This window comes from Callithrix jacchus, chromosome 9, assembly GCF_049354715.1.
Source record: "Callithrix jacchus isolate 240 chromosome 9, calJac240_pri, whole genome shotgun sequence".
Lineage (NCBI taxonomy): Eukaryota > Metazoa > Chordata > Mammalia > Primates > Cebidae > Callithrix > Callithrix jacchus.
Window position 1 is genome coordinate 23,575,087 of NC_133510.1, and position 23,323 is coordinate 23,598,409.

The window sequence follows — 23,323 nt, forward strand, 5'->3', positions numbered from 1 at the left end:
GTGTGAATGTTCAATTTTAGGATATGATAACAAGTATTTTCTAAAATAGGAAGTGTATTGATTTATACTTCCATCAGAAATGTATAAATGTATAAACGAATGTTTATTCTGATTAATAACCTTTATTGACTTCTTATAATCAGTTAAGCAGACATCATTCTTTCCTTTTATCCATATTTTGGAGTACTGACATGCCGGAACTGTGCTAGGTGCTTGGAATATAACAATGTTAAGACAGATAAACTTGCTGTTCCCAAACTAAAGTTCAGATTCCTTATTTCAGCACACCAGGCCCTTGATGGCCCAATACCTTCCTACCTCCCTAGCCACAACCTACCTTCCAAGGTTCATTTCTTTCCGTTCCTTATAACTTACCCAAACATAATGACGTATTTATAATTTCAAAAAATGCTCACAGCCTTTTTAGAAATTATACATATTTTTTATAATATTTAAAAATAATATCCTTTTTTCCACCCCCAAGACAGGGTCTCACTCGGTTACCCAGACCGGAGTGCAGTGGTGGGATCTCAGCTCACTGCAGTCTCGGCCTCCGAGGCTCAAGTGATCCTTTCACCTTGGCCTCCCTGGTAGCTGGGACTACAGGTGTTTGCCATCATTCCTGGCTAATTTTCTGTGTTTTTTGTAGAGGCAGTGTTGCTGGTCTCGAACTCCTGAGCTCAAGCGATCCGTCCACCTTGGCCCCTCAAAGTGTTGGGATTACAGGCGTGAGCCACCGTGCCCGGCCTAAATAATAATCCTTTTTGGTTGTGGTCTTGCAAATGCTGTTACCAATATCTTTAAACCCCCACCTTCACCATTACTTACTAAAGGTCAGATCAATTTCACTTGTTTTAGGAAGCCCTTCCTTGATCTCCCCAGTCTTAGTTGTTCTTCTGTACTCCTATGGTACTGGGTGCATATCTATGCATATTATTGTATCATAATTGATCATTTTTTTGTCTTCTCTAGTAGAAAGTAATCATTAAGAGCAGACTATGTTTTTCCTCGGCATTTCCAGTATCCAGTATAGTACCTGAAGCATAGTAGGTTTTTGGGAGGTGTTGAATGATTGAATGGAGAGGAGAGTGATAACTGAAGAGATAGTTTGAAGGAATAAATGACCACACGATGATAAACTTGCTAGTGAATGAAGGTGGCTGAAAAATCAGATATGGTTCCAGAGTTCCTTCCTAGGAGGTAGGAAGGCCTTAAAGTATATTGTAAAGGCAGAGATACAAGCTGAGGTAGTCTGTGGAATATGACACAATAGCTATCTTGGCTGCTTTTGAATCGTTGACCTTAATGCCTCTAGTCCTCCTTTTCTCAATCTGTTTTTTCCTGTCTTTCAGGTGCAGAACTTGGCAGTAAGGAATCAGCAGGCCTCAGCCCAAGGACCTCAAATGCAAGGCTCCACTCAGAAGGCCATTCCTCCAGGAGCCTCCCCTGTCTCTAGCCTCTCCCAGGCCTCTAGCCAGGCCCTCGCTGTGGCACAGGCTTCCTCTGGGGCCTCAAGCCAGTCCCTCAACCTTAGTCAAGCTGGTGGAGGCAGTGGGAATAGCATCCCAGGGTCCATGGGTCCCGGTGGAGGTGGCCAGGCACATGGTGGCTTGGGTCAGTTGCCTTCCTCAGGAATGGGTGGTGGGAGCTGTCCCAGGAAGGGCACAGGAGTGGTGCAGCCCTTGCCTGCAGCCCAAACAGTGACTGTGAGCCAGGGCAGCCAGACAGAGGCAGAAAGTGCAGCAGCCAAGAAGGCAGAAGCAGATGGTGGTGGTCAGCAGAATGTGGGCATGAACCTGACCCGGACAGCCACACCTGCGCCCAGCCAGACACTTATTAGCTCAGGTAAATTGTCACTCGTAATGTCATTCTCTCAGAATTCATGTGACATTTTCAGAGTATATTCTTTGCCTTCCCCCTGCCCGTTTCTGTTGGCCCCTAAATAGTGGAAGGAATGGGAATCATATCAACCTTGAACATAGGAGTTCAGGGTCAGGAAGACAAGTGACAGAAACAGATCTTATCTGTTTCTACCAGGCAGTAGTGTGCTTCCAAGTTGCCATGTCCACTTTCTTAGGCCATGAGTTCTTCAGTTTGTCACTGCCTATTCATCCTATCTTACTGGATTGCCTACTGTGTTCTAGGAATTACTAGGGATACGTTTTTGAAAAGCAGATTCCCTGTCTTCATTTAACTTAGCATTTACTATAAGGGATGAATTATCTCCTCATTGTTTAATGTGGTTACTTGGTCCACTGTAGAGCAGATACAGTACAAATGCCTTAGAGCACTTAAGACTACTAGACAAAGAGGCAGGGTGCGGTGGCTCACACCTGTAATCCTAGCACTTTGGGTGGCCGAGGTGGGTGGATCACTTGAGGTCAGAGTTCGAGATCAGCCTGGCCATCATGGTGAAACCCTGTCTCTACTAAAAATAGAAAAATTAGCTCGGTGTGGTGGTGCATGCCTGTAGTCTCAGCTACTTGGCTGAAGCAGGAGAAAGTTTGAACCTGGGAGGCAGAGGCTGCAGTGAGCCAGGATCACACCACTGCACTCCAACCTGGGCAACAGGGCAATACTCTGATACTTGCCTTCAGACTGCAGGTTAGATGTAGTTAGATGTGTATATCTTATTTGGTAATGTTGATTTTTGCCTTTTTTTGTTTCTAGCACCTTAGTTGTTGATATATTTAGGTAATTTACTCACAAAAAATTGAGTTAATTAGTTATTACTATACTTGGTATTTACATACTGTAGCAATTCTATCTCTAAAGTCCTTTCTTATCACATGCTTTGATCTTTGGACAATCTGGTATAATATGGAGAAGTAGAGATTGTCAACCCCAGTTTACAATGGAGGAAACTGAGTTAGGTCAGCGCTTACAGGTGCTGACTCTTAAGACTTCTTAGATGGTGATTTAAGCTGATGATTTGTAAAATCCAAGTCATTGATGGGAAGACATTGGTATCTTTAACTCTGGGTATCTATTCTTTCAGTGCATATTAAGTGGTTCTGAAGTGTCAGACCCTGGACTGTGTTCTAGGGATGTGAAAATGAATAAAACATGGATTTAGTCTTTGATAAATTCCAAGTCTAATGGAGGAGGGGGCTAACCATTCTTCTTTGCTGAGTATAGAGTAAAAGAATACAATATTTAAGTATGGCAAAGATAAGAGGCACAAGAAATTGCTGAAGATCCTGAAATGATTGAGCAAGGGAGTTCTTTCTTTGAGGTCTTTAAGACTAGTGGCAGTCGGTAATGTCTGATTCAGTTGGAAAGAGTATGGATGAAGTGATGTCAAAGTTTCATATGGCTAAATTAGTTTTCACTACATGATTCCAAAACTAGGTATATCTTGGAAAAATGATTTTACTTTGAATTTAGGATGATTATTATTCTCTGCTCTTTTTTCTCTTTGTTCTATTCTGGGATTGTTCCTACAGCCACCTACACACAGATCCAGCCCCATTCACTGATTCAGCAACAGCAACAAATTCACCTCCAGCAGAAACAGGTGGTGATCCAGCAGCAGATTGCCATCCACCACCAGCAGCAGTTCCAGCACCGTCAGTCCCAGCTCCTTCACACAGCTACACACCTCCAATTGGCCCAGCAGCAGCAACAGCAGCAACAGCAGCAACAGCAGCAGCCGCAAGCCACAACCCTCACTGCCCCTCAGCCACCACAGGTCCCACCCACTCAGCAGGTCCCACCTTCCCAGTCTCAGCAGCAAGCCCAAACCTTGGTCGTTCAGCCCATGCTTCAGTCTTCACCCTTGTCCCTTCCACCTGATGCAGCTCCTAAGCCACCAATTCCCATCCAGTCCAAACCACCTGTAGCACCTATCAAGCCACCTCAGTTAGGGGCTGCTAAGATGTCAGCTACCCAGCAACCACCACCCCATATCCCTGTGCAAGTTGTAGGCACTCGACAGCCAGGTACAGCCCAGGCACAGGCTTTGGGATTGGCACAGCTGGCAGCTGCTATACCCACTTCCCGGGGGATGCCAGGTACAGTGCAGTCTGGTCAGGCCCATTTGGCCTCCTCGCCGCCCTCATCCCAGGCTCCTGGTGCGCTGCAGGAGTGCCCTCCCACATTGGCCCCTGGGATGACCCTTGCTCCCGTGCAGGGGACAGCACATGTAGTAAAGGGTGGGGCTACCACCTCCTCACCTGTTGTAGCCCAGGTCCCTGCTGCCTTCTATATGCAGTCTGTGCACTTGCCGGTGAGTGATGTCTGATGGTTTTGAGGGCACTATTATGCATGAAAGTGGACCTGGGGCCGAGTGGAAGTAGAGCTTAGTTTAATAGGGGAATAAAGAGTTAAGAGGGTTAATGCCGGTATTTATCTGCTGTTTCTGTAAGAGAGTGACATTATTGTACATAATACCTGAACTTTATACTCCTAAATGTGTTACTGATATTATTCTGGATTTTCGGATATGTAATACGTTAGATCAAGATAGCCTTAACCAAATCAGTCTTTGAAAAAAATAGCAGTTCTTGGTTGGTCTGCATGAATACAGGGTCTCAAGACCTAGGTCAGGACTCAATCATGTTACATTTTCTTTTGTCCTGATGTAAAGTTATTAGGAATGACCAGGAATTTTAGTGTGCCATGGGAAGTAGACAAATTGGGAAATCTGGAACCAAGAAAATTTTCTTTAAAAGTATAGTAATAATGTGGTTCTTCATTATCCTTCATTTGTATATCTGTTTCCTTCACTATATAGGGTAAACCCCAGACATTGGCTGTCAAACGCAAGGCTGACTCTGAGGAGGAGAGAGATGATGTCTCCACATTGGGTTCAGTGTTTCCTGCCAAGGCATCTCCAGTAGCAGAGAGCCCACAAGTCATGGAGGACAAGAGCAGTCTTGGAGGTGAGTAACTGACTTCTAAAGTGCTGTTGGAGTGCACACAGTAGAGAAATATTCTGAGTGAGCTAAAAGATAAATCTGGTTGAGTAGAAAATGGGCCAGAGTTGGTAGACAGACAAATAGATCCAAAAACAGGGAATTCAGAGTGAATTGCCAAGAGTGAACATAGATTATTGTGGAAGATCATGCTGGCTCAACTAATACATGGATCAATATGTCATCTCATGTCTGTTGCTTAATCTGTGTTTGTTTTCCAGAAAAAGCTGAACCAGTGGCTAATGTGAATGCTAATACCCCAAGCAGTGAACTAGTAGCCTTGACCCCCGCCCCATCAGTACCACCTCCTACATTAGCCATGGTGTCTAGACAAATGGGTGATTCAAAACCCCCACAGGCCATCGTGAAGCCCCAGATTCTCACCCACATCATTGAAGGCTTTGTTATCCAGGAAGGAGCAGAACCTTTCCCGGTGAGGGCAGGGCCATAATGTGGGACTTTGAAGTGGGGACTTAGTCTAATTGTTGTCTTTTCAAACTCCAGTAAAAATAAAAGGCACAGGCCGGGAGCAGTGGCTCACGCCTGTAATCCCAGCACTTTGGGTGGCTGAGGTAGGTGGATCCTGAGGTTAGGAAGAGTTTGAGACCAGCCTGACCAACGTGGTGAAACCTCATCTCTACTAAATATACAAAATTTAGCCAGATGTGGTGGTATGCTCCTGTAATCCCAGCTACTTGGAGGCTGAGCCCTGAGAATCACTTGAACTCAGGAGGCGGAGCTTGCAGTGAGCTGCCATCATGCCACTGCACTCCAGCCTGAGCGACAGAGTGAAATTCCATCTCAAAAAAAGAAAAAAAAAGGCACAGAACTATTTAATTAGAGAATGATTCAATTATGCTATTTAGTTAAGGAAGGAAAGGAAAAGGAAGAATAGAAAAAAAGGAAGAAAGTAACCTTTAAAACTATAATGTTTAGTTAGATAAACTAGTTTGTTTTATAATGAATAAAATTATAATAGAGAAGGTAAGGAGCTTTCCTAGGGTTTGCAGAACCAGGAGTAGAACTGAGGTGTCTTGACTCCTAGTGCATTCTCAGCACCATAGGAAGGAAGAGGACAAAATAGGTAGCCAGTGTAGAATCCTGTTCTCCAATGGCTTATAAGCCAGTGACTTTTTTTTTCCATTTCCAAACCTTCTGTAGAGACCAGTTGCTACCCTTGATTACCATATTAAAAGTGATTCTCTCTGAACCAGACTTGGTCATTAACTCAGAGATCCAAGTAAAGAAATAATATTGATTAGGAAATGCTGAGGAAAGCTATGGAGAGGCAGAAAGGAATCAGGCTAATTTAACTCTTAACATTTTCTGGGACAGGTGGGTTGTTCTCAGTTACTAAAGGAGTCTGAAAAGCCACTGCAGACTGGCCTTCCGACAGGGCTGACTGAGAATCAGTCAGGTGGCTCTTTGGGAGTGGACAGCCCATCTGCCGGTGAGTAATTATTTAGAGACCCATTTGGGGAAGGAGGCTCATGGAGATGTGTTTGAGGACTTAGTATAAAATAGTAGTTACCTATTTATTTAAAGTAGATATAAGGCCGGACACGGTGGCTCATGCCTGTAATCCCATCACTTTGGGAGGCTGAGGTGGGTGGATCGCCTGAGGTCAGGAGTTCAAGACCAGCCTGGCCAACATGGTAAAACCCCATTTCTACTGAAACATAAAAATAAGCCTGGTGTGGTGGCATGTACCTGTAGTCCCAGCTACTTAGGAGGCTGAGGCAAGAGAATCACTTGAACCTGGGAGGCAGAGGTTGCAGTTAGCTGAGATCGTGCCGCTGCACACCAGTCTTGGTGACAGAGCAAGACTCTGTCTCAAAAAAAAAAAGAATAAAGTGAAGTCCATCTACACATAGAAACCATATTATATATCAGAGTATGTAGAATCACAGAAAAGGGGTTATATAAGATACGGGGAATTTTATCCAGCTAAAGTAACCTTTGGAATTATTCTTTAAAGATGTGTTTTTTGACCACATGTGATGACTCTCACCTATAATCCTATTACTTTGGGAGGACTGCTTGAGCTCAGGAGTTTGAGAGCAGCCTGAGCAACATAGCAAAACCTCGTCTCTACAAAAAAATATAAAAATTAGCTCTGGGTAGTGTGGTGCATGCCTGTAGTCCCAGCTACTTGGGAGGCCAAGGTGGGAGGATCGCTTGAGCCCGGGAGGTGGAGGTTGCAGTGAGCCAAGATAGTGCCACAGCACTTCAGCCTGGGTGACCCTGAGTGAGACCCTGTCTCAAAAAAAATTTTTTTTTTCAAAAGATGATCTAAAATAGAACATTTATATCCTTAAACTCCAGTTCTCCTAATTCAGGATTTTCTAATCTATCTTAAGGACTCTTATTTACATTTTCCCTTTGCTTTTGGAAATCTTTGTGGTAGAAGGATCTTATATCTTTCTAGGTATTAATAATTAGTTCCTCTCTCCTATTCAGAAATGGAATCATATCTGAAATCTGAGACTACGAATTAGGATAAAATTAGTAAGACATCTAAAATGTAAAGTTTGTCTTAAGGTTAGGAAGACTTCATAAAGTTCTCAAGGGATAAGTCTTCATGGTTTTTAGATTTTGAACTCTGTGTTTTAGGGATTCTCAACGTAGGTTGTTTAGGTTTTTTGGAATAAACCCTGAGACTAATTTTAGAATCCAGCTCTGAGCCTAATGATTTCCAGAGGGGCAGCAGAAACCTATGTTGACTGTCCAGCATGCCTTGTTTTTTAGAGTTAGATAAGAAGGCGAATCTCCTGAAGTGCGAGTACTGTGGGAAGTACGCCCCTGCAGAGCAATTTCGTGGCTCTAAGAGGTTCTGCTCCATGACTTGCGCTAAGAGGTACTTTGGGCACCCTCCTTGCCCTCAGCACTGATATCTCCATCTAATGTTACACCCCTTCCCCAGGATCACCTCATAGCTGATATTTCATGTCTCCCTCCTTGCTTTTATTCCCTTCCCCAAATCAGCTCATAAACAGCAACTCACATTTAGAGTCACATTTACCTAACTTCTGTAGCACCATTGACATCCTATATATGCCCTGTCCTGTAGGTACAATGTGAGCTGTAGCCATCAGTTCCGGCTGAAGAGGAAAAAAATGAAAGAGTTTCAAGAAGCCAACTATGCCCGAGTTCGCAGGCGTGGGCCCCGCCGCAGCTCCTCTGACATTGCCCGTGCCAAGATTCAGGGCAAGTGCCACCGGGTGAGCTGCTTGTTGCAGAGCCAGATGCCTTTAAACTGGGTCTTTTCTTTCCCTACAGGGCAGTATGTTTGCCCAGGTAAGAGGGTGTGAGATGAGAACTCTGGTTTCACATTGGTTGCATTAATCCAAATTCCAAGAGATTCTGACCCCCTTTGTCTCCTCTTACCTAACTACTGGTTCATGTATCCATTAATCCTTATACTGTACTCGAGTAGAGAAAATCTAGATCCATAGTAGGTCATGGGGAGAATCAAGGATGTGATTTCTATTTGAGAGACACTTGAGAGTAGATTTTGGGCATTTGCAAATAAAGTGCTGCTTGTTTCACATAGTTTTTCCTCTACGCCCAACCCAGGGTGGTTAGCGAAGAGAGAGAAACCAACTTATGACACTGTTGTTCCTGACCTCACTGGTCTGCTATTTTCCCTGTAGGGTCAAGAGGACTCTAGCCGGGGTTCAGATAATTCCAGTTATGATGAAGCACTCTCTCCAACATCTCCTGGGCCTTTATCAGTAAGGGCTGGGCATGGAGAACGTGACCTGGGGAACCCCAATACAGCTCCACCTACACCGGAATTACATGGCATCAACCCTGTGTTCCTGTCTAGTAATCCCAGCCGTTGGAGTGTAGAAGAGGTGTATGAGTTTATTGCTTCTCTCCAAGGTACCGACCCTCTCAGCAGAACCAAGATTGTTTTCTATGTCATCCCACAGGAGCCTTGATAAGAGGGAAAGTAATTGACTTTTAAGAAGTAGGAGTTTGAATGCTAATATAGAGGCTCTATTCCTAATAATTTATTCAACTTGACTTACTAATTTTTTTCTGGGTTGACATTATCTTCTATAGTGTCAGCAGTTTTACAGTGTTTGATTCCTCTATCTTATGATGTAGCTGCATTTCTCACTAAATTTTTGGATAAAATATCTTTTATGTATAATTAACTATGATACCTCCCATGGAGAAAATTTTTCAGTGGAGCAGGGTATTAGAAACTAAGTGGCCATTGTTGCCCCACTCTTCAAAGAGGGCTTGTTTGCTATTCTTTTAAAAAACAGAGACAGGGTCTCCCTGTGTTACCCAGGCTAGTTTTGAAGTCCTGGGCTCAAGAGACCTCTTGCCTTGGCCTCCCAAAGTGCTGGGATTATAGGCATGAGCCACTGCACTCAGCCTATATGCTATTCTTGACAGAGTTTTCTCCAGAAAAGAAAATCACCCTACCCTTCTTGATATTTGTCTGAATTCTGGGACCTTAAACAAAAATATCACAAAGAATCTTTTTGCCAGTACAAAAGAAAATATGTTTTTATTTTTGTCCTCTCTTTCCCCTGTCTCCAAGCTATTTGAAGTTATTTCTATGTTTAAACAATTTAGTTGCTTTTCCTTCCTTGATCCTGGACCTAGGTTTTTGTTGTTTTGAGACAATCTCACTCTGTTGCCTAGGCTGGAGTAATGTGGCATGAATTTTGGCACATTGCAACTTCTGCATCCTGGGCTCAAAATGATCCTCCTGCCTCAGCTTCCCAAATAGCTGGAACCGTAGGCATGCATCACCGTGCCCAGCTAATTTTTGTATGTTTTGTAGAGTCAAGGTTTTGCCATGTTTTCCAGGATGGTCTTGAACTCCTGGATTCTCAAGTAATCTGCCCATCCTGGTCTCCCAAAGTGCCGGGATTATAGATGTGAGCCTCTGCATCTGGCCATTTTTAAAAATAGCCAGTTGCTTTCTGATTTCATTTTGCTTTTAAATTTTAAAGCTTGCCATCTTCCTATTACTGAATTTAGGACAAGTACTTTGGAACTAATCATTACTAGACCTGTTTCACTTAGTTTCCCTCCGCCTATCATCTGGTGCTACCTACATGTTCTCACCATTTCTTCTAGGCTGCCAAGAGATTGCAGAGGAATTTCGTTCCCAGGAGATTGATGGACAGGCCCTTTTATTACTTAAGGAAGAACATCTTATGAGTGCCATGAACATCAAGCTGGGTCCTGCCCTCAAGATCTGCGCCAAGATAAATGTCCTCAAGGAGACCTAAGGTGGCCCTCTTGCACAAACCAGCCTAAGGCAGACACTCCCCACTGTCCAGGTTATAACCTGGTACCAGCAGACTTTGCAGGGAAGATAAGAGCTGTTCCAATCATGTAACCTTTCGTAGGGGATTATTGAGACAGGGAAGAAAAGTGCAAGAATTGGTTGCTGGTGCTACATGGCGGCAGCTTTGACATTTTCTCTGGGTTCTATTTTATTTTACATTTCTCACCATTCTACACCTTAATCCAATCTTTATGAGAGGCAGTCTAGAGAACTAGGACTGCTCGGCCTTATCCTGGAGTGGCGCATTTAGCCCAGGTCTCCATTCTCCAAGAGGAGGATTACATAGTATGGTAAGGCAAGGAAATGGGTGGAATACAGGTTGCCTCCCCAATGGGAGAGGTGGGGTTTTCTAGCTTGTGTGACACAAGTAGGAAAATCTGGTACTCCCCCACTTTCCTCTGGTTTGTCCCAGTGTAGCTGTGGCTCAGAGCTTTCTCTTTGCTGTCACTTACTTCCTTATGATTGAAGATTTTGTCCTGTATCCATGGCAGGATCTCCAGCCAGTGTAGAGACTTGGTTGGCATCTTTCTTATACTGCAGGGACTGAAAGTATTTGACTGGGACACACGTGGCTGTTGTCATTCTTTCTGCATCCCACCATTCTCCTCCAACTTAAGTGTTATTTTGTACCCTACTTTTCAGTTCCAACTCTGCTCTGTCCTATAGCTTTATAAAACCAGAGTGTGTGGGGCTGAGATCAGGAGTATAAGTACCTGCCTTAGGCGCTATTCCTTATACAACAAAAATATTTTTTCTTCCTCAGTAAAAGGATGAAAATTGGTCTCAGTTGTCTTCCTCTATTCCAGTCTCTGCCCACTTTCACACAAATGACTAGGCCAATGTGTTTTGTTTTTTTAATCATTAAGAGTTTTTGTACAAAAAGTGATATATATTTTTTTTCATTTTAAAACACCAGGGTGTTGGGGAGGGATGCTAACAAGTAACAAAAAAGATGCTTTTATAACATTATTTCCCGTTTAGAAAGAAAAGAAATCACTCCAATAGTATTGAAAAGTCCAAAGATACCATTTTCTTTTCCTAAGGCTTGTAAAAGGCCCCCTGCCTATTGATTCCATTCCTCTTTTGTGTCCAGTGGAGCCATGTTACTCTTCCGTGGCCCAGGGGTTCACTATTACAGAAAGATCAGTCCAGGTTTCTGGGCACATGGCCTAAACAGGAAGATGGAAGCATCAGAGGATTAAAAACCTTTCCCCACAGAAATGTGGGCAAGAAGACACTTCCCTGAGCCAGCAGAAGGGACAGGTGCAGCAGCATTCCACACCCAGTGCAGAGGACAGCAGAGCCCTCGATGTCCCACTTCTGCTTCCATTCCCTTTCCAGAAGATTGAAAAAAAGGTCAAAACCACATGCCTGTGAAGAAAGTGCGACATATGTTTAGAAATACTGGCATAGGGAAACAGGAGTAAGAAAAGCGTTACCAGCTTTTACTACAAACGGGAGAAGAAAGCCATCAGGATCCCACCACCACAAGGTAAACGGACTTCACTTTTCTGGAACACCTGTGGCACAGGAGTTCCAATTTTCCTTTCCAATGGACTGGATTTCTGGAGAGGCTATATATGGACAGATAAGACCACAATCCATGGCCCAGTCCCAGCTATAAAGTCACCCCAATTTCCACAAATGATGTGATGGTACCTTATGATCCTGTAATAGGGAAATTTCACATTTTTCCTGTCCTAATCCCAGAGGTGGGAGAAGCAAGTCTAGAACATCTCCAGGCTCAGACTAAACGAAAGTACTTGGACTGTAACCAAGTAATCACTGCAAAGTAGTTCCAAGCAGCAAGAAATACCAGATTCTCATGGAGACTACTATAGGGTACAGAGTAACAACATGAAAGCAATCAAACCTGTATAAATAATGTTTCTGGTGTTTTTTTTTTTTTTTTTTTAATTAAAGAAATCCAGTGTCTCAAAAACTTGTGAAAATGTGTTTAAAAAACCAAGGGCCAGTGAGCCTGTCACATCAATCTGCTGATATGCCTATTGTACCTTCTGAGTGCAAAAGCCTTTGTTTTCACAGGCCCTGTTATATTAACTCTCACAACTGTACCTCTCTAGAGAAAAAACAGAAAATTGAGAACAAAGAGAAGGCAGTTCTACTAGTGAGAAGATGCAAATTAAAAGCAAACTGGAAAGCAAGAGCAGTAGTAAGGGTGAGATGAGAGACTGGAGTTGAGACTGCTTGAGAAATCTGGCTATGTAGCTTTGGTTTGGGGGACCAAGGAAGAGGCTGGTCATAAAAAGTGCAATCTACATTGGTAATAAATGGTCATCCCTTTCTTCTGACTCCTCCCCCAGCTGGTCATCCCCCACACCACGATATGCTGCAGGCACATTTCGAGGTTTAGAACGGCAGACAAAGTCACAGCCATCCTGTAGGGAAAAAAGAAGAATAATTTGGAGCATCCAACTTAAGAGTGTGAGAAAGTGCACATAAGGTCTAGAAATGTGGCAAGAATTGATTGGTTTTCTACAGGGATAATGAGAAAACCTAAAAGATCTGATGATTGGCCTAAATTCAATTTGGGGCATCAGGAGAAAAAGTTTCTTCTAATTAGGCCTCACCTTCTTCCTACCCAGGCCCACTTAAAAGCTAAATCAGATTTAGAAGAGCCCACCTGGTCATTGTGTTGCTCTTTCAGCAATGTCTTAAGGCCAGAAACAGAGGCTATGCTACTTATTACTTTGTACTAGAGCAACTGACTGTCTTATTGGCTGGGACTTTTGTGGTTTTAGCACTCAAAGTCCTGTGTCCCAGGAACCCCCTCAGTGTGAGCAAACCAGGATGGTTGGTCACCCAACCTTGCTTGCAGGCTGCCAATTCAACCAGCTGCCCTGTTACTTACTGCTACCAGGTTGCCAAGATCCTGCCAGAAGGCTAAGTGGGGAAACTGCTCCATTCCTTTGGCTCCCACAACCAGTCGCTGGTATAGGAACCCCCCAACAACATAAACAGCAACCAGTGATGCAAACCTGTATAGAAAGAGACATCTATACTTAAGAACTGAGTAACAGTAAAACTCAAATTAACATCTATGTTTATTGTTAGCTGTTTCCTAAACTACATTCCCTGAAAAGGAAAAATAAGGAGTGATATTAAATGAAAATGGAGGCTGGTAACTTTTAGAAAATCAATTAGAGTGCCGTTAGTCCAAGGGAAGCAAAGGCCCAGACAAAATGTGAGTGTGTGACTATGGCCAAGAATAATCACCTGAAGTGTATGATTACATTTCTCTAAAAGTTCTAATCTAATGAAATAATATTAAAAATTGCCTAGTCCCACTTCCAACCCAAGAGGCATTAATAAAGGAATTAGGATCACCTGTGAATAACTAAGAGCACATATAAATAACTAATAACTACTAAAAATAAATAAATAAATAAAAGAAAATAAAAATTGCCCAGTCCTCCAGTAGGGGAAAAAAGCACCTCCAAATGCAAATCTATACTGGAAACTAAACATTAAATCTCATTTTTAAGAAACTTGCCTAGTCAGAATTTTTTTTTTGAGATGGAGTTTTGCTCTTGTTGCCCAGGCTGGAGTGCAAAGGCATAACCTCAGCTCACTGCAACCTCTACCTCCTAGGTTCAAGTGATTCTACTGCCTCAGCCTCCCAAGTATCTGGGATTACAGACATGTGCCACTGTGCCTGGCTAATACTGTATTTTTAGTAGAGATGGGGTTTCACCACATTAGGCTGGTCTTGAACTTATGACCTAAGGTGGTCTGCCCGCCTTGGCTTCCCAAAGTGCTGGGATTACAGGCATGAGCCACTGTGCCCTGGCAGAATTATTTTATAGCCAGAGGATTTAAAAAGTCATCCCGGTCAGCTGGGTGCGGTGGCTCACGCCTATAATCCCAGCACTTTAGGAGGCCGAGGCAGGCGGATCACGAGGTCAAGAGATCGAGACCATCCTGGTCAACAAGGTGAAACCCCCGTCTCTACTAAAAATACAAAAATTAGCTGGGCATGGTGGCGCACGCCTGTAGTCCCAGCTACTCGGGAGGCTGAGGCAGGAGAATTGCTTGAACCCAGAAGGCGGAGGTTGCGGTTAGCCGAGATCGTGCCATTGCACTCCAGTCTGGGTAACAACAGTGAAACTCCGTCTCAGACAAAAGAAAAAGTCATCCCCGTCAATTATAGTATAACATGCAAGTTGTGCTCATTTATCACCATATAATTACTAACCTTAAAAACAAAAAGAAGGTCTCTTCTGATAAAGGAAGGCATACTCACGTGACAAGTAAGATAGAACCCACGCTGAGGTGGGAGATCTCTGGGGAACAGGCCAGGCTGCTATCCATCTCAAAGAGGTAGAAACAATCTTGGACTTTGCCTCGCTCCTCAGACACAGGGTTAAAATTGTCCTGATGATGAAATGGCATAACACGACATTTAGGTGGTAAAATATTTTGACTCCTATTCAACAAAATAAAAATCCCAAAAACACATCTGCTCCTTCCTGGTTCAGCAGCCTATTTTCCATGGAAGATGCTTGTCTGACCCAGAAACTGAGCTCCTAGTTTTCTCATGTCCAACCCAATGTATAGTGTCCCCTCTGGATATTCTCCCCCACCTCAGGTCATTCCTTTCAATCTCCTCCCTAGGCTTATACAACCCAGGGTGCCTCACCGCTAGGGTGTGTCGATTGCAGGAGATCATCACCACTGCACGACGCTGCTCCTTGCCACAGTGGTTGTCATATTCATCACCCCCTTTATAGATCAGCATGATCCAATTACCTGAGGAGGGACAAGGAAAATGGAGCTATGGGGTCGCGGAAAAGCAGAGGCAGATCTGGGTGGTATGGCAGAGTGGTATTGAGTAATTCATTGCAATTGGTTATAAGTAAAACAACCCTCATCAGTACAAATTCGGTATACCAGAAATGCCAAGCTACAACTTATTTCCTTACAAAGCCTTGTGTTCCCTTAAGACAACCAAGAATCAGATACTCATTTAAGAATAATCTTAATTTTTAACACTAAAGGTAGGCAACTGACAATGCAAAACCATTATGATCTATACCTTAACACTGATTCATTTTCTGAATACCTGCTAAAAGCAAAAAAAGAGGTTTCATACAATTGCTGAGCACCAGAGGTAAGCCCATCTAAGATTTCAACTTAGCCCCAGATAAATTCAAAATGGTTAATATTTAAGATTGGAATGCATTTCCCTTTAGCATTTACTGTGTTCAAAGTTCTTTTGCAAAATATCATTTGATTCAATAATTGTGAGGAGAATAAAGTGAAGATTCCGCTCCTAGTTTTGCCTATGAGAAAAGGTCAAAAGGTGATATGACTTTTTAGTCACAGGATTAGGAAATAGGAGAACCTGGTCACATGACCCCCAAACCCTTCTGTTATTTTTTAATTGTATTATTTTATCAGGAGTAAATAGCTACCCTGTATAATTTAGTTATTTATCTGTATGGGAGGGAATTGGACCATAGGTGCTTACATAGTCCCCTCCAGCAGTATGACTTTTAAGAAATATCACCACCATAGCACAAAAGTCAGTGGGTAAAGTTTTGTAGACTGACTAGTTTGCGAAAATAGTTTGACCTCTTAAAATTTAACTGGTAAACTTTGATTAATTTGATGAAAAATGGTGGTGGCTGATATTTTTAAGTCTAGTGTGAAACTCATTAAAAGTATTTGGGTGAATAAAAGGACTCCAGGCTACAGAATTCTGGCTGGAGTCTTCTTTTTGCATAAAATTTTCACTTTAATGCACAAATGTCCTGAGCTGTGGCTACAGAGGAGCTGTGGAATTAGGCATCCTGTGGCATTTTATAGTCTCAGGTGTGCCGAACCACACGTGATATATTGAAGAGCCTGGAAAGGGCCAAGACATATAGGATTGTCAGAGAGATTGACTTGGCATCAATTAGTCAATCAATGGTAGGAAGGGGACTTTTCTTACTTCCATTGAAGATGTGAGTCTCGTTGAGTCTCCCTACCACTGTCTCCTTCCCATTACTTTTGTTGATTTGCACGAGGCCTGCCCCAGAAGTATGGTTGCCAGCTTCTCGGCACACCCTAAATATGTAGATGTATGTTTCTGAGCCCTGGCCCACAGTGCTCTCAAAGCTGTAAAGAAAAGTGGGAAGAAAGAAGAGGACAGTTACTAGCTATCAGCCTCAGGAATAACAGCATCCCTTTCCTTTAATTAAAATAAAATAGAAGAATGTGCTTGATTTACTTATCTGAGGTCATGGCTGAGTGAATATTTGTTTAATTGTAAGATATTCATAAGCTTGACAGATTATTGCTGATGATGAATTATTAAAATACACCACCCAAGACAGCTCGATATTCTAATTATTTTTAGAATGCCTGTTAGTAACCATGTCCCCATGAATAAAGGTCCATGTTCATGGGACACTCTCATTTCTTAGGGAGCAACTTCAGATTTATGTATCTGAAGATTCCTCACACTTATAATGACATGTATAGACCTAAATATGTTTATCTGCTGTTTCTAAAGTCCTATATGTAGATACCAAATAATGCTTAAATTTCTACAAGCTGGTCTCTTGGATCCAGTCTTGGAAGCAGCTACTCTTCTGTGAAAGATGAGAAAACTGCACATGGCAACTAAAAACTGGGCTGTGAATTTGCTCTATATTATAAAAAAGAGCACGTTATGAAATAAAATCAGTAAGAGGAAGACACTTTAATATTTTCTCAAGCTCTTTAAGGTTCTTCTCATTTACCTTTTATTAAACAGTGGTTTCAACCTCTTCACTAGAGCCAACTCTTTCTCTGATTCTTTACCCTTTTCTCCTACCAAGTCACAAGTTTTTTCTTCTGTCTGCCAGGATTCTCTCACTGCCACAGCCAGGAGTAGCAGCAGTAGCAGTCTAGTCCTCCAGGAGCTGTAGAAAGGGAACATCCTTTTGGGAGAGAGTGTGTGTTGGGGAGGGCGGGTAGGATCAGGAGAGGGGAAACAGATGAAGCATATGAATGTTAATAAATGGATGGCATTCTGATTATGCAGAAAGTACAAGATTCTCTGGCATATGCAACACAGTACATTTTAATATCTCTGTAACAAGAGCACCTGCAGCAGAAAACTCATTTATATGTAACTTTTAGTCGAATGTATAGGTGAGTCTTTCAAGGTTGAAATGAGCGTAATGAGGAAAGAACAAAAAAGAAGAATGACAGCGTGGATGGGGCCATCTTTGCCACTTTACTGTTTGATGGCTTGATGAAGTCTTCTGAAACCTCTTGGGCCTTTACAGGTCACACATCTCAAGGGTTTCTAGACTTCCAATAAGTACAGTTGTCTTTCTATACTGCAAATCAATGACAACAAAGTAGGAATCACCAAGCCACTTTACAATTTTGTAAATTCAATTCACCTGCTGCTTATACTGCTCTAGGAATAAAAACACACAGCTCTCTACCCCAAACTTACTACGTTGGTGCAAAGGTTTTTGTGGTTTTGGCAATAAAACAAAACAAAAAACCCCTAATGTTTTCTTTTCTCTTACCACTTTCATACCCGGACTGATTTACCCTTGCAAAACAGTTCACTCTGGTATCTGTTAATGATCTGTCAGGCCATTGCTATTTGTTTATTCCAACAGTATCACAAAAAATTTCCTGATTTAACTCTTCTAAACTTCTCACTTACAATAAAATGCTGCAAGTCTGGAGTTTGGTTTGAATACTCTCTTTTTTTTGAAAGAGTCTTCCTCTGTCGCCCAGGCTGGAGTGTTGTGGTGTGATCTCGGCTCACTGCAATATCCGCCTCCTGGGTTTAAGTAATTCTCCTGCCTCAGCCCCCCCCCCCCCACCCGAGTAGCTGGGACTACAGGTGCATGCCACCACACCAGGCTAATTTATATTTTATATTAATTTATGTTTTAATTAATATTTTGTTAATAAATTAATATTTTATATTTTTAGTAGTGATGCAGTTTCACCATATTGGCCAGGCTGGTCTTGAACTCCTGACCTCGTGATCTGCCCACATTGGTCTCCCAAAGTGCTGGAATTACAGGTGTGAGCCACCATGCCTGGCCTGGTTTGAATACTCTTTTAAAGTCCTCTGGTTCTTTCTCATGCTGCTCCACTGACTCCATTGCATTTATTAAAACATAAAACTTGAAATAGGCAGAATTTTCATGATTATTAGTGAGTTTAAAATGGGAAAATGGAAGCTCCAACCCTGACCCTGAATGCACTTGCCCCATTCCCCTAAACAAACTAACATCTGACCTTCTATTTCTCACACTCACTAGGGCAACAAACGCTGGGAAATTGTCTACATGACTTCCTGTACTCCAAACATCAATTCTCTACTATAATATTATGGTATTTTCCACATAATAATCATATCCAGCCAAGAGGTCCAAGGCCCTCATAATGCATTTAAAGCACTGAAACCACATCAGGAAACAACAGACTACTGCCTTGGGCCAGGTGCTGTTCCCAGCACTTAACATATATTAATTAACTAATTAATTCTCACAACAACTCTATGAGTAAATACAATTATTGTTGCTATTCTACCAATAAGAAAACTGAGACACAGCTAGTGGACTGAGCCAGAGAGTCTGGCTCCAGAACTCATGATTTATGTTTAACCACTACATGTATATTTCCACTCTGAAAATAGTAAGTTTTTGGAGATGACAGTAGGCAGCCAAAACTGTGGGTTCTTCCCCCCGCCGACTAAGAAGTGAAGGGGAAGTGATTCCTCACACAGTTGACTGAATGAGGTGAAATAAAGAACTCAGACCTCAAACTCCACCTTCCCTAGGTTAACCCACTGCTCAACACACAACTTGACCAGCTGATTCACTAAAAAGAAATAGGAGAGTCGTTTTTCTAGACTGACCTAGCCTGCCATTTTCCTTACATTCTCTCAGGATCTAATTAAAAACTGACAGTTGATGATTTCTTTTCCTAAATTAGAACAATGAATCTCACAAAATAGCGAAGAATTAAAGGTTAAACATCTCATTAGCTGAGTTGAACTATCTTTCATTTGCTTATTATTTAGAAAGTTAGGACGATAACAAATTTATACTCTATTCTTCTTTCCTGCTTAAGGGTTAGCTATAAATTTAAGCTGCTTCTCTTTGATTCAATGGCATAAGCGCTAAATGTTTTACCTAGATTATATTCATTAATCTTCACGAACCAGAAAAATAGGTATAATTTTTCATACTTCAAAGACGAGAAAACAGATGCTTTACGGAATTACTTGTTAAATTACTTGCTGTACACTACAGAGATATTAAATGTGTGTGAAGTCACTGGGGCAATTTAGATGATTCGTGGCATAAAGTTATCTGCTGGAAAACTTATAAACATGGGTGCAACGATCAGGAAAATAATGAAATGCAAGTGATGGGTAGCCCCTTTTTAATATGCTACAATTAGATCCTCAAGGTACAAGAGTTTGTCTAGATACTTTGGAAACAAGCAGGATTTTATGATCTTGAAAAATCTCTTTCAATTTTCTTATTCTCTAACAACACATCTATTTTACTTGTTAATGCTAAAAATTCTCTTTTAATAGGGTGGCCAATGCCAAAGCCAGCAATTGGGAAGCAGCTTAAATCACTGGGCCTCTGTAGTACTCACTTCCCCATCTGTTAAGACAGCCATGGCCATTTTCCAGTGCAATTGCTACCGTCTTCCCGCTGGCTCCTTTCTGATGTAGCCTTTATCCCTTTTCCTCCAGCAGCCTATACTTTTAGAAAAGCAGCCTCAACTGACTAAAAGGCCTAATGCTGAAAGAACTCAAGAGAGAAGGAGCCTCTGAGAAGTAGCGGCTATGTCCCAAGAGAGGAAGCTCCCCACAACGGAGAACACAAGATAATCCCTCCATCAGCCATTCTTATCCACACCATAGTCGCATCCCCTCAAACCTCTCCCAGGGTGCTAGAAATTATCGCTCCGTCTAGTGTCCCGACTTTCCAACTGTTTGGAGCCGTTATCTTCTCCAAATGATGCCATTTGACCTTCCACCGTGATGCAGGCTAAAATTCCTTCTATAAATAAATCCACGAACACCTCCAACGGACTCTATACTTGGGGAATCTTACTTTCCCTGCTTTCCAAATATCGTAAATCCCCTCTCTGGTCTTGGAAGTCCTTTCTCTCTCAAACCTTTCGGAACTCCGTGACTCTCAACCCTCACGCCTCCGCCTCCATTCTACCTGTTAGGGCTACTCGGCCAGATTTTTGGCTAGAACCATGGTCAAGGGAGGCTTTGCAATCCCGGCTCCTGTCATAGACGCTGAGGTGTGAGCGCACCCCAGCCCGCCTCCTTCTCCACGCCCCTCACACTCACGTGTCGCGGGAAACTGGAACAGCCAAAGCTCAGAATCCCCGGTGAATATAAGTCTGGGGATGGGAGACGGGGCCTGCTAGAGGCCGGCCGCAGACCCCGGTCCCGGAGCTAGTGTCAGAGGCCAGCGTCGCACCTAGCGCCTCGAGGTGCCCCACTCTGGGAACCGGAAACAGGAAGCGCCAAGAGGCTGCTGGGCAACCGCTCCTCCCACCAGACCCTGCAGCATGTGACCATAGAACCATTTCGCCCCTTTCCCCTTCCCGGTCTCCCTGATAATCTTAAACTCTGATTGGCCAGTGATCTGGGAGTTTAGCTCCGCCCTCGTTCAATTAGTTCCAATCACTATCGAGGTTGTCTAGTTTCGCCTTTTCTGCTCGTCTTTCTCCCAATGGGGGTCCCAGAGTTCCAGCTTCAGGGCCTCTCGGCTCGCGCGTTCCGGTCATGCAGGGTCACGCGCCGGACTGCTCCTCGGTAGGGTCCGAGAGAGGAGGGTGCGAGGGGCGACGGAAGCGGAAGTTACGCACAGCTTGCCCTCGGGCTCGGCGGGAGTTGTAGTTCTTGCCCTAGGTCCCCTCCGGACGCCTCCCTAGACCGTTGGCCGCCTGAGAGGGACGCTGTTCTGCCGCGTCCAAACTTCGAGTCTCTACTCCACTGTTGGCCCCTAGACTAGAGTAGTGCAGCGACGGGGCCATGCGCGTCCTGGCTTTGTTTTTCTTTCTTTCTTTTTTTTTTTGAGACGGAGTCTCACTCTGTCGCACGGACTGGAGTGCCGTGGCGCAATCTCGGCTTACTGCAACCTCTGCCTTCGGGGTTCAAGCAATTCTCCTGCTTCAGCCTCCGGAGTAGCTGGGACTACAGGCGTCCATCACCATGCCCAGCTAATTTTTTTCTATTTTAGTAGAGACGGGGTTTCACTGTGTTGTCCAGGCTGGTCTCGAACTCCTGAGCTCAGGCAGTCCGCCCGCCTCAGGCTCCCAAAGTGCTAGGATTACAGCCCTGAGCCCCAGCGCCTGGTTTATGTCCTGATTTTCTTAACGACACCTCTCCTGTGTACTTCCTTTTCCCAGTTGAGTACCTTGGGGTGAATTATGACTGTTACTGTTACCTCTGTCGTTCCTTACTGCCTCGTGACATTTTGCTTGATAAGCATGCTCTGAAACCACCTCTGTTCGCCAGAGGTTTCTTTTGCAAGGTAGGAAGAAACGAGCAACCCGATAGTGGTCTTTGTGCCTTTGCTAAGATCCTTGGTGGGTTCCTTGTGTCTTATTAGCCACTTGTTGAAGTCCTGCTCGTTCTTAAACACTGTTCAAAAATTATTGTTCCTGTAACTTCTTGGATTCACTCTCTTCACAATTAACTGTGGATCCCCACTTGTGGCTTGTACCTACCCAGCTTTAGCATGCTTTCATTCCACTTCCTCTCTTAACGTTGCCTTTATGTGTGCCTCACTGGCTGTATACGGATGAGTGGATTTTGATTCTTACCTCTTATTAGAGCTACTAAAGTGTTTTGAGTCTAATAATAATAAAAGCTAACGGATGCATCCCTCAGCGGTGCCCCGCACTTTTATAAGTGCTTTAAACAATAATTAATTCACTTGATCTTCACACCAACCTTATGAGAAGTATCTTATCCCAAATTTACAGATGAGTAAATTAAAGCAGATAGAAGCTGAGTAACAACCGTGGGTCCCACAGCTATTAAGTTATGGAGCCAGTATTTAAATATGGAGCACTACACTGTACCTGCCATTCTGAGTTTCTTTGCTTATTAGTAATACATTCAGTTCAGCCATTCTGTGTTTCTTTGCTTATTAGTAATACATTCAGTTCAGGCTGGGTAGTAATCATATCTAGGTTGGATGTTGCCTCAATCAAAAAATAAAATTGAAAGATTATTTTCTTTCTGAAACTAAAAGTAATTTGTGATCAGATAACACAGAAAACAACAAAACAAAAATCATACGTAAACTCACCAGGAGGGTGTGTATTTCCTTAATGAATATATGTTGTTTCCTTTTTTCAAAAATTTCATGTATCAGCCTCACACTGGCTTATGCCCATAATTCCGGCACTTTGGGATTCCGAGGCAGGAGGATCACTTGAGGCCAGGAATTCAAGACTAGCCTGGGTAACGTAGTAAGACCCCTTCTCTAAAAAAATTAGCCGGGCGTGATGGCACATACCTGTAGTCCCAGCTGCTTGGGAGCCTGAGGCTGGAAGATTGCTGCAGTTGGAGGCTGCAGTGAGCTATGATTGTGCCACTGCCCTCCAGCCTGGGTGACAGAGTGAGCACTATCTCAAAAATATATGTTTATATCAAATATTTTTCCATCTCCTTAACTTTACGAATAAACTTTTTAATAACATAATATTTAGTTCTATGCATTGCTAGTTAACCAATGCCACCAATGTTGAAAATTTAAATTATACTGACTTGCTTTTATCAAGTAATTCAACACAGCTTTACCAAGCAATTACTATGTGCCAAAACCACATAATATATAATATAGGTCTTGGGGATACAACGGAGAAGAAAGACAAAAGTCCCTGTTACAATCTATTCTAGAATTGATGTTCGTTTGTTGGTGAATTAAAGTTTCGATTTCAGAAATCTTGCCTCTTGGTCACTGCCTAGAGTAGCATTGGGCTAGAGAGGAGGAAGTGTTTTATGTTGGAAATGGGGAATGGGCCAGAAACGCAATTGAGTAGCTTGACTAACTTGTTTGCTGTCAGAGTCGAA

At 42.9% G+C, this 23,323-nt stretch overlaps 2 protein-coding genes across 16 annotated transcripts in view; one reads left to right on the top strand and one right to left on the bottom strand.

Moving 5' to 3' along the window:
* PHC1 (polyhomeotic homolog 1) overlaps nucleotides 1–12,175 on the top strand; it is a 29,728-nt gene extending 17,553 nt beyond the window's left edge. For 9 of the 11 annotated variants that reach the window (XM_002752323.6, XM_078338782.1, XM_078338783.1 and 6 more), the window contains 9 exons: nucleotides 1,353–1,845; nucleotides 3,447–4,228; nucleotides 4,736–4,883; nucleotides 5,138–5,349; nucleotides 6,252–6,366; nucleotides 7,665–7,773; nucleotides 7,987–8,137; nucleotides 8,570–8,801; nucleotides 10,020–11,015. In XM_002752323.6, the coding sequence (XP_002752369.3) occupies nucleotides 1,353–1,845; nucleotides 3,447–4,228; nucleotides 4,736–4,883; nucleotides 5,138–5,349; nucleotides 6,252–6,366; nucleotides 7,665–7,773; nucleotides 7,987–8,137; nucleotides 8,570–8,801; nucleotides 10,020–10,174 (2,397 nt within the window). In that variant the 3' untranslated portion in view covers nucleotides 10,175–11,015. Of the gene's footprint in view, nucleotides 1–1,352; nucleotides 1,846–3,446; nucleotides 4,229–4,735; nucleotides 4,884–5,137; nucleotides 5,350–6,251; nucleotides 6,367–7,664; nucleotides 7,774–7,986; nucleotides 8,138–8,569; nucleotides 8,802–10,019 lie in introns of all 11 variants that reach the window. The other 2 variants (XM_078338787.1, XM_078338789.1) reach the window with 1 other exon arrangement.
* Nucleotides 11,074–20,762, bottom strand: M6PR (mannose-6-phosphate receptor, cation dependent). Of its 5 annotated transcripts, XM_078338793.1 has the most exons (8): nucleotides 20,582–20,762; nucleotides 17,466–17,567; nucleotides 16,983–17,144; nucleotides 16,190–16,356; nucleotides 14,894–15,003; nucleotides 14,498–14,628; nucleotides 13,106–13,232; nucleotides 11,074–12,632 (listed from the first exon to the last, which is right to left on the bottom strand). In XM_078338793.1, exons 5-8 carry the CDS (start codon nucleotides 14,990–14,992, stop codon nucleotides 12,510–12,512), a joined length of 480 nt encoding a protein of 159 aa, XP_078194919.1. In that variant the 5' UTR covers nucleotides 14,993–15,003; nucleotides 16,190–16,356; nucleotides 16,983–17,144; nucleotides 17,466–17,567; nucleotides 20,582–20,762; the 3' UTR covers nucleotides 11,074–12,509. The 5 variants fall into 5 exon arrangements, with proteins under 5 accessions (XP_078194919.1, XP_078194917.1, XP_002752371.1 ...); XM_078338791.1 differs by lacking the exon at nucleotides 17,466–17,567; XM_002752325.7 differs by lacking the exon at nucleotides 17,466–17,567 and having other exon boundaries at nucleotides 16,983–17,162.
* Between the last annotated feature and the right edge of the window lie 2,561 nt (nucleotides 20,763–23,323).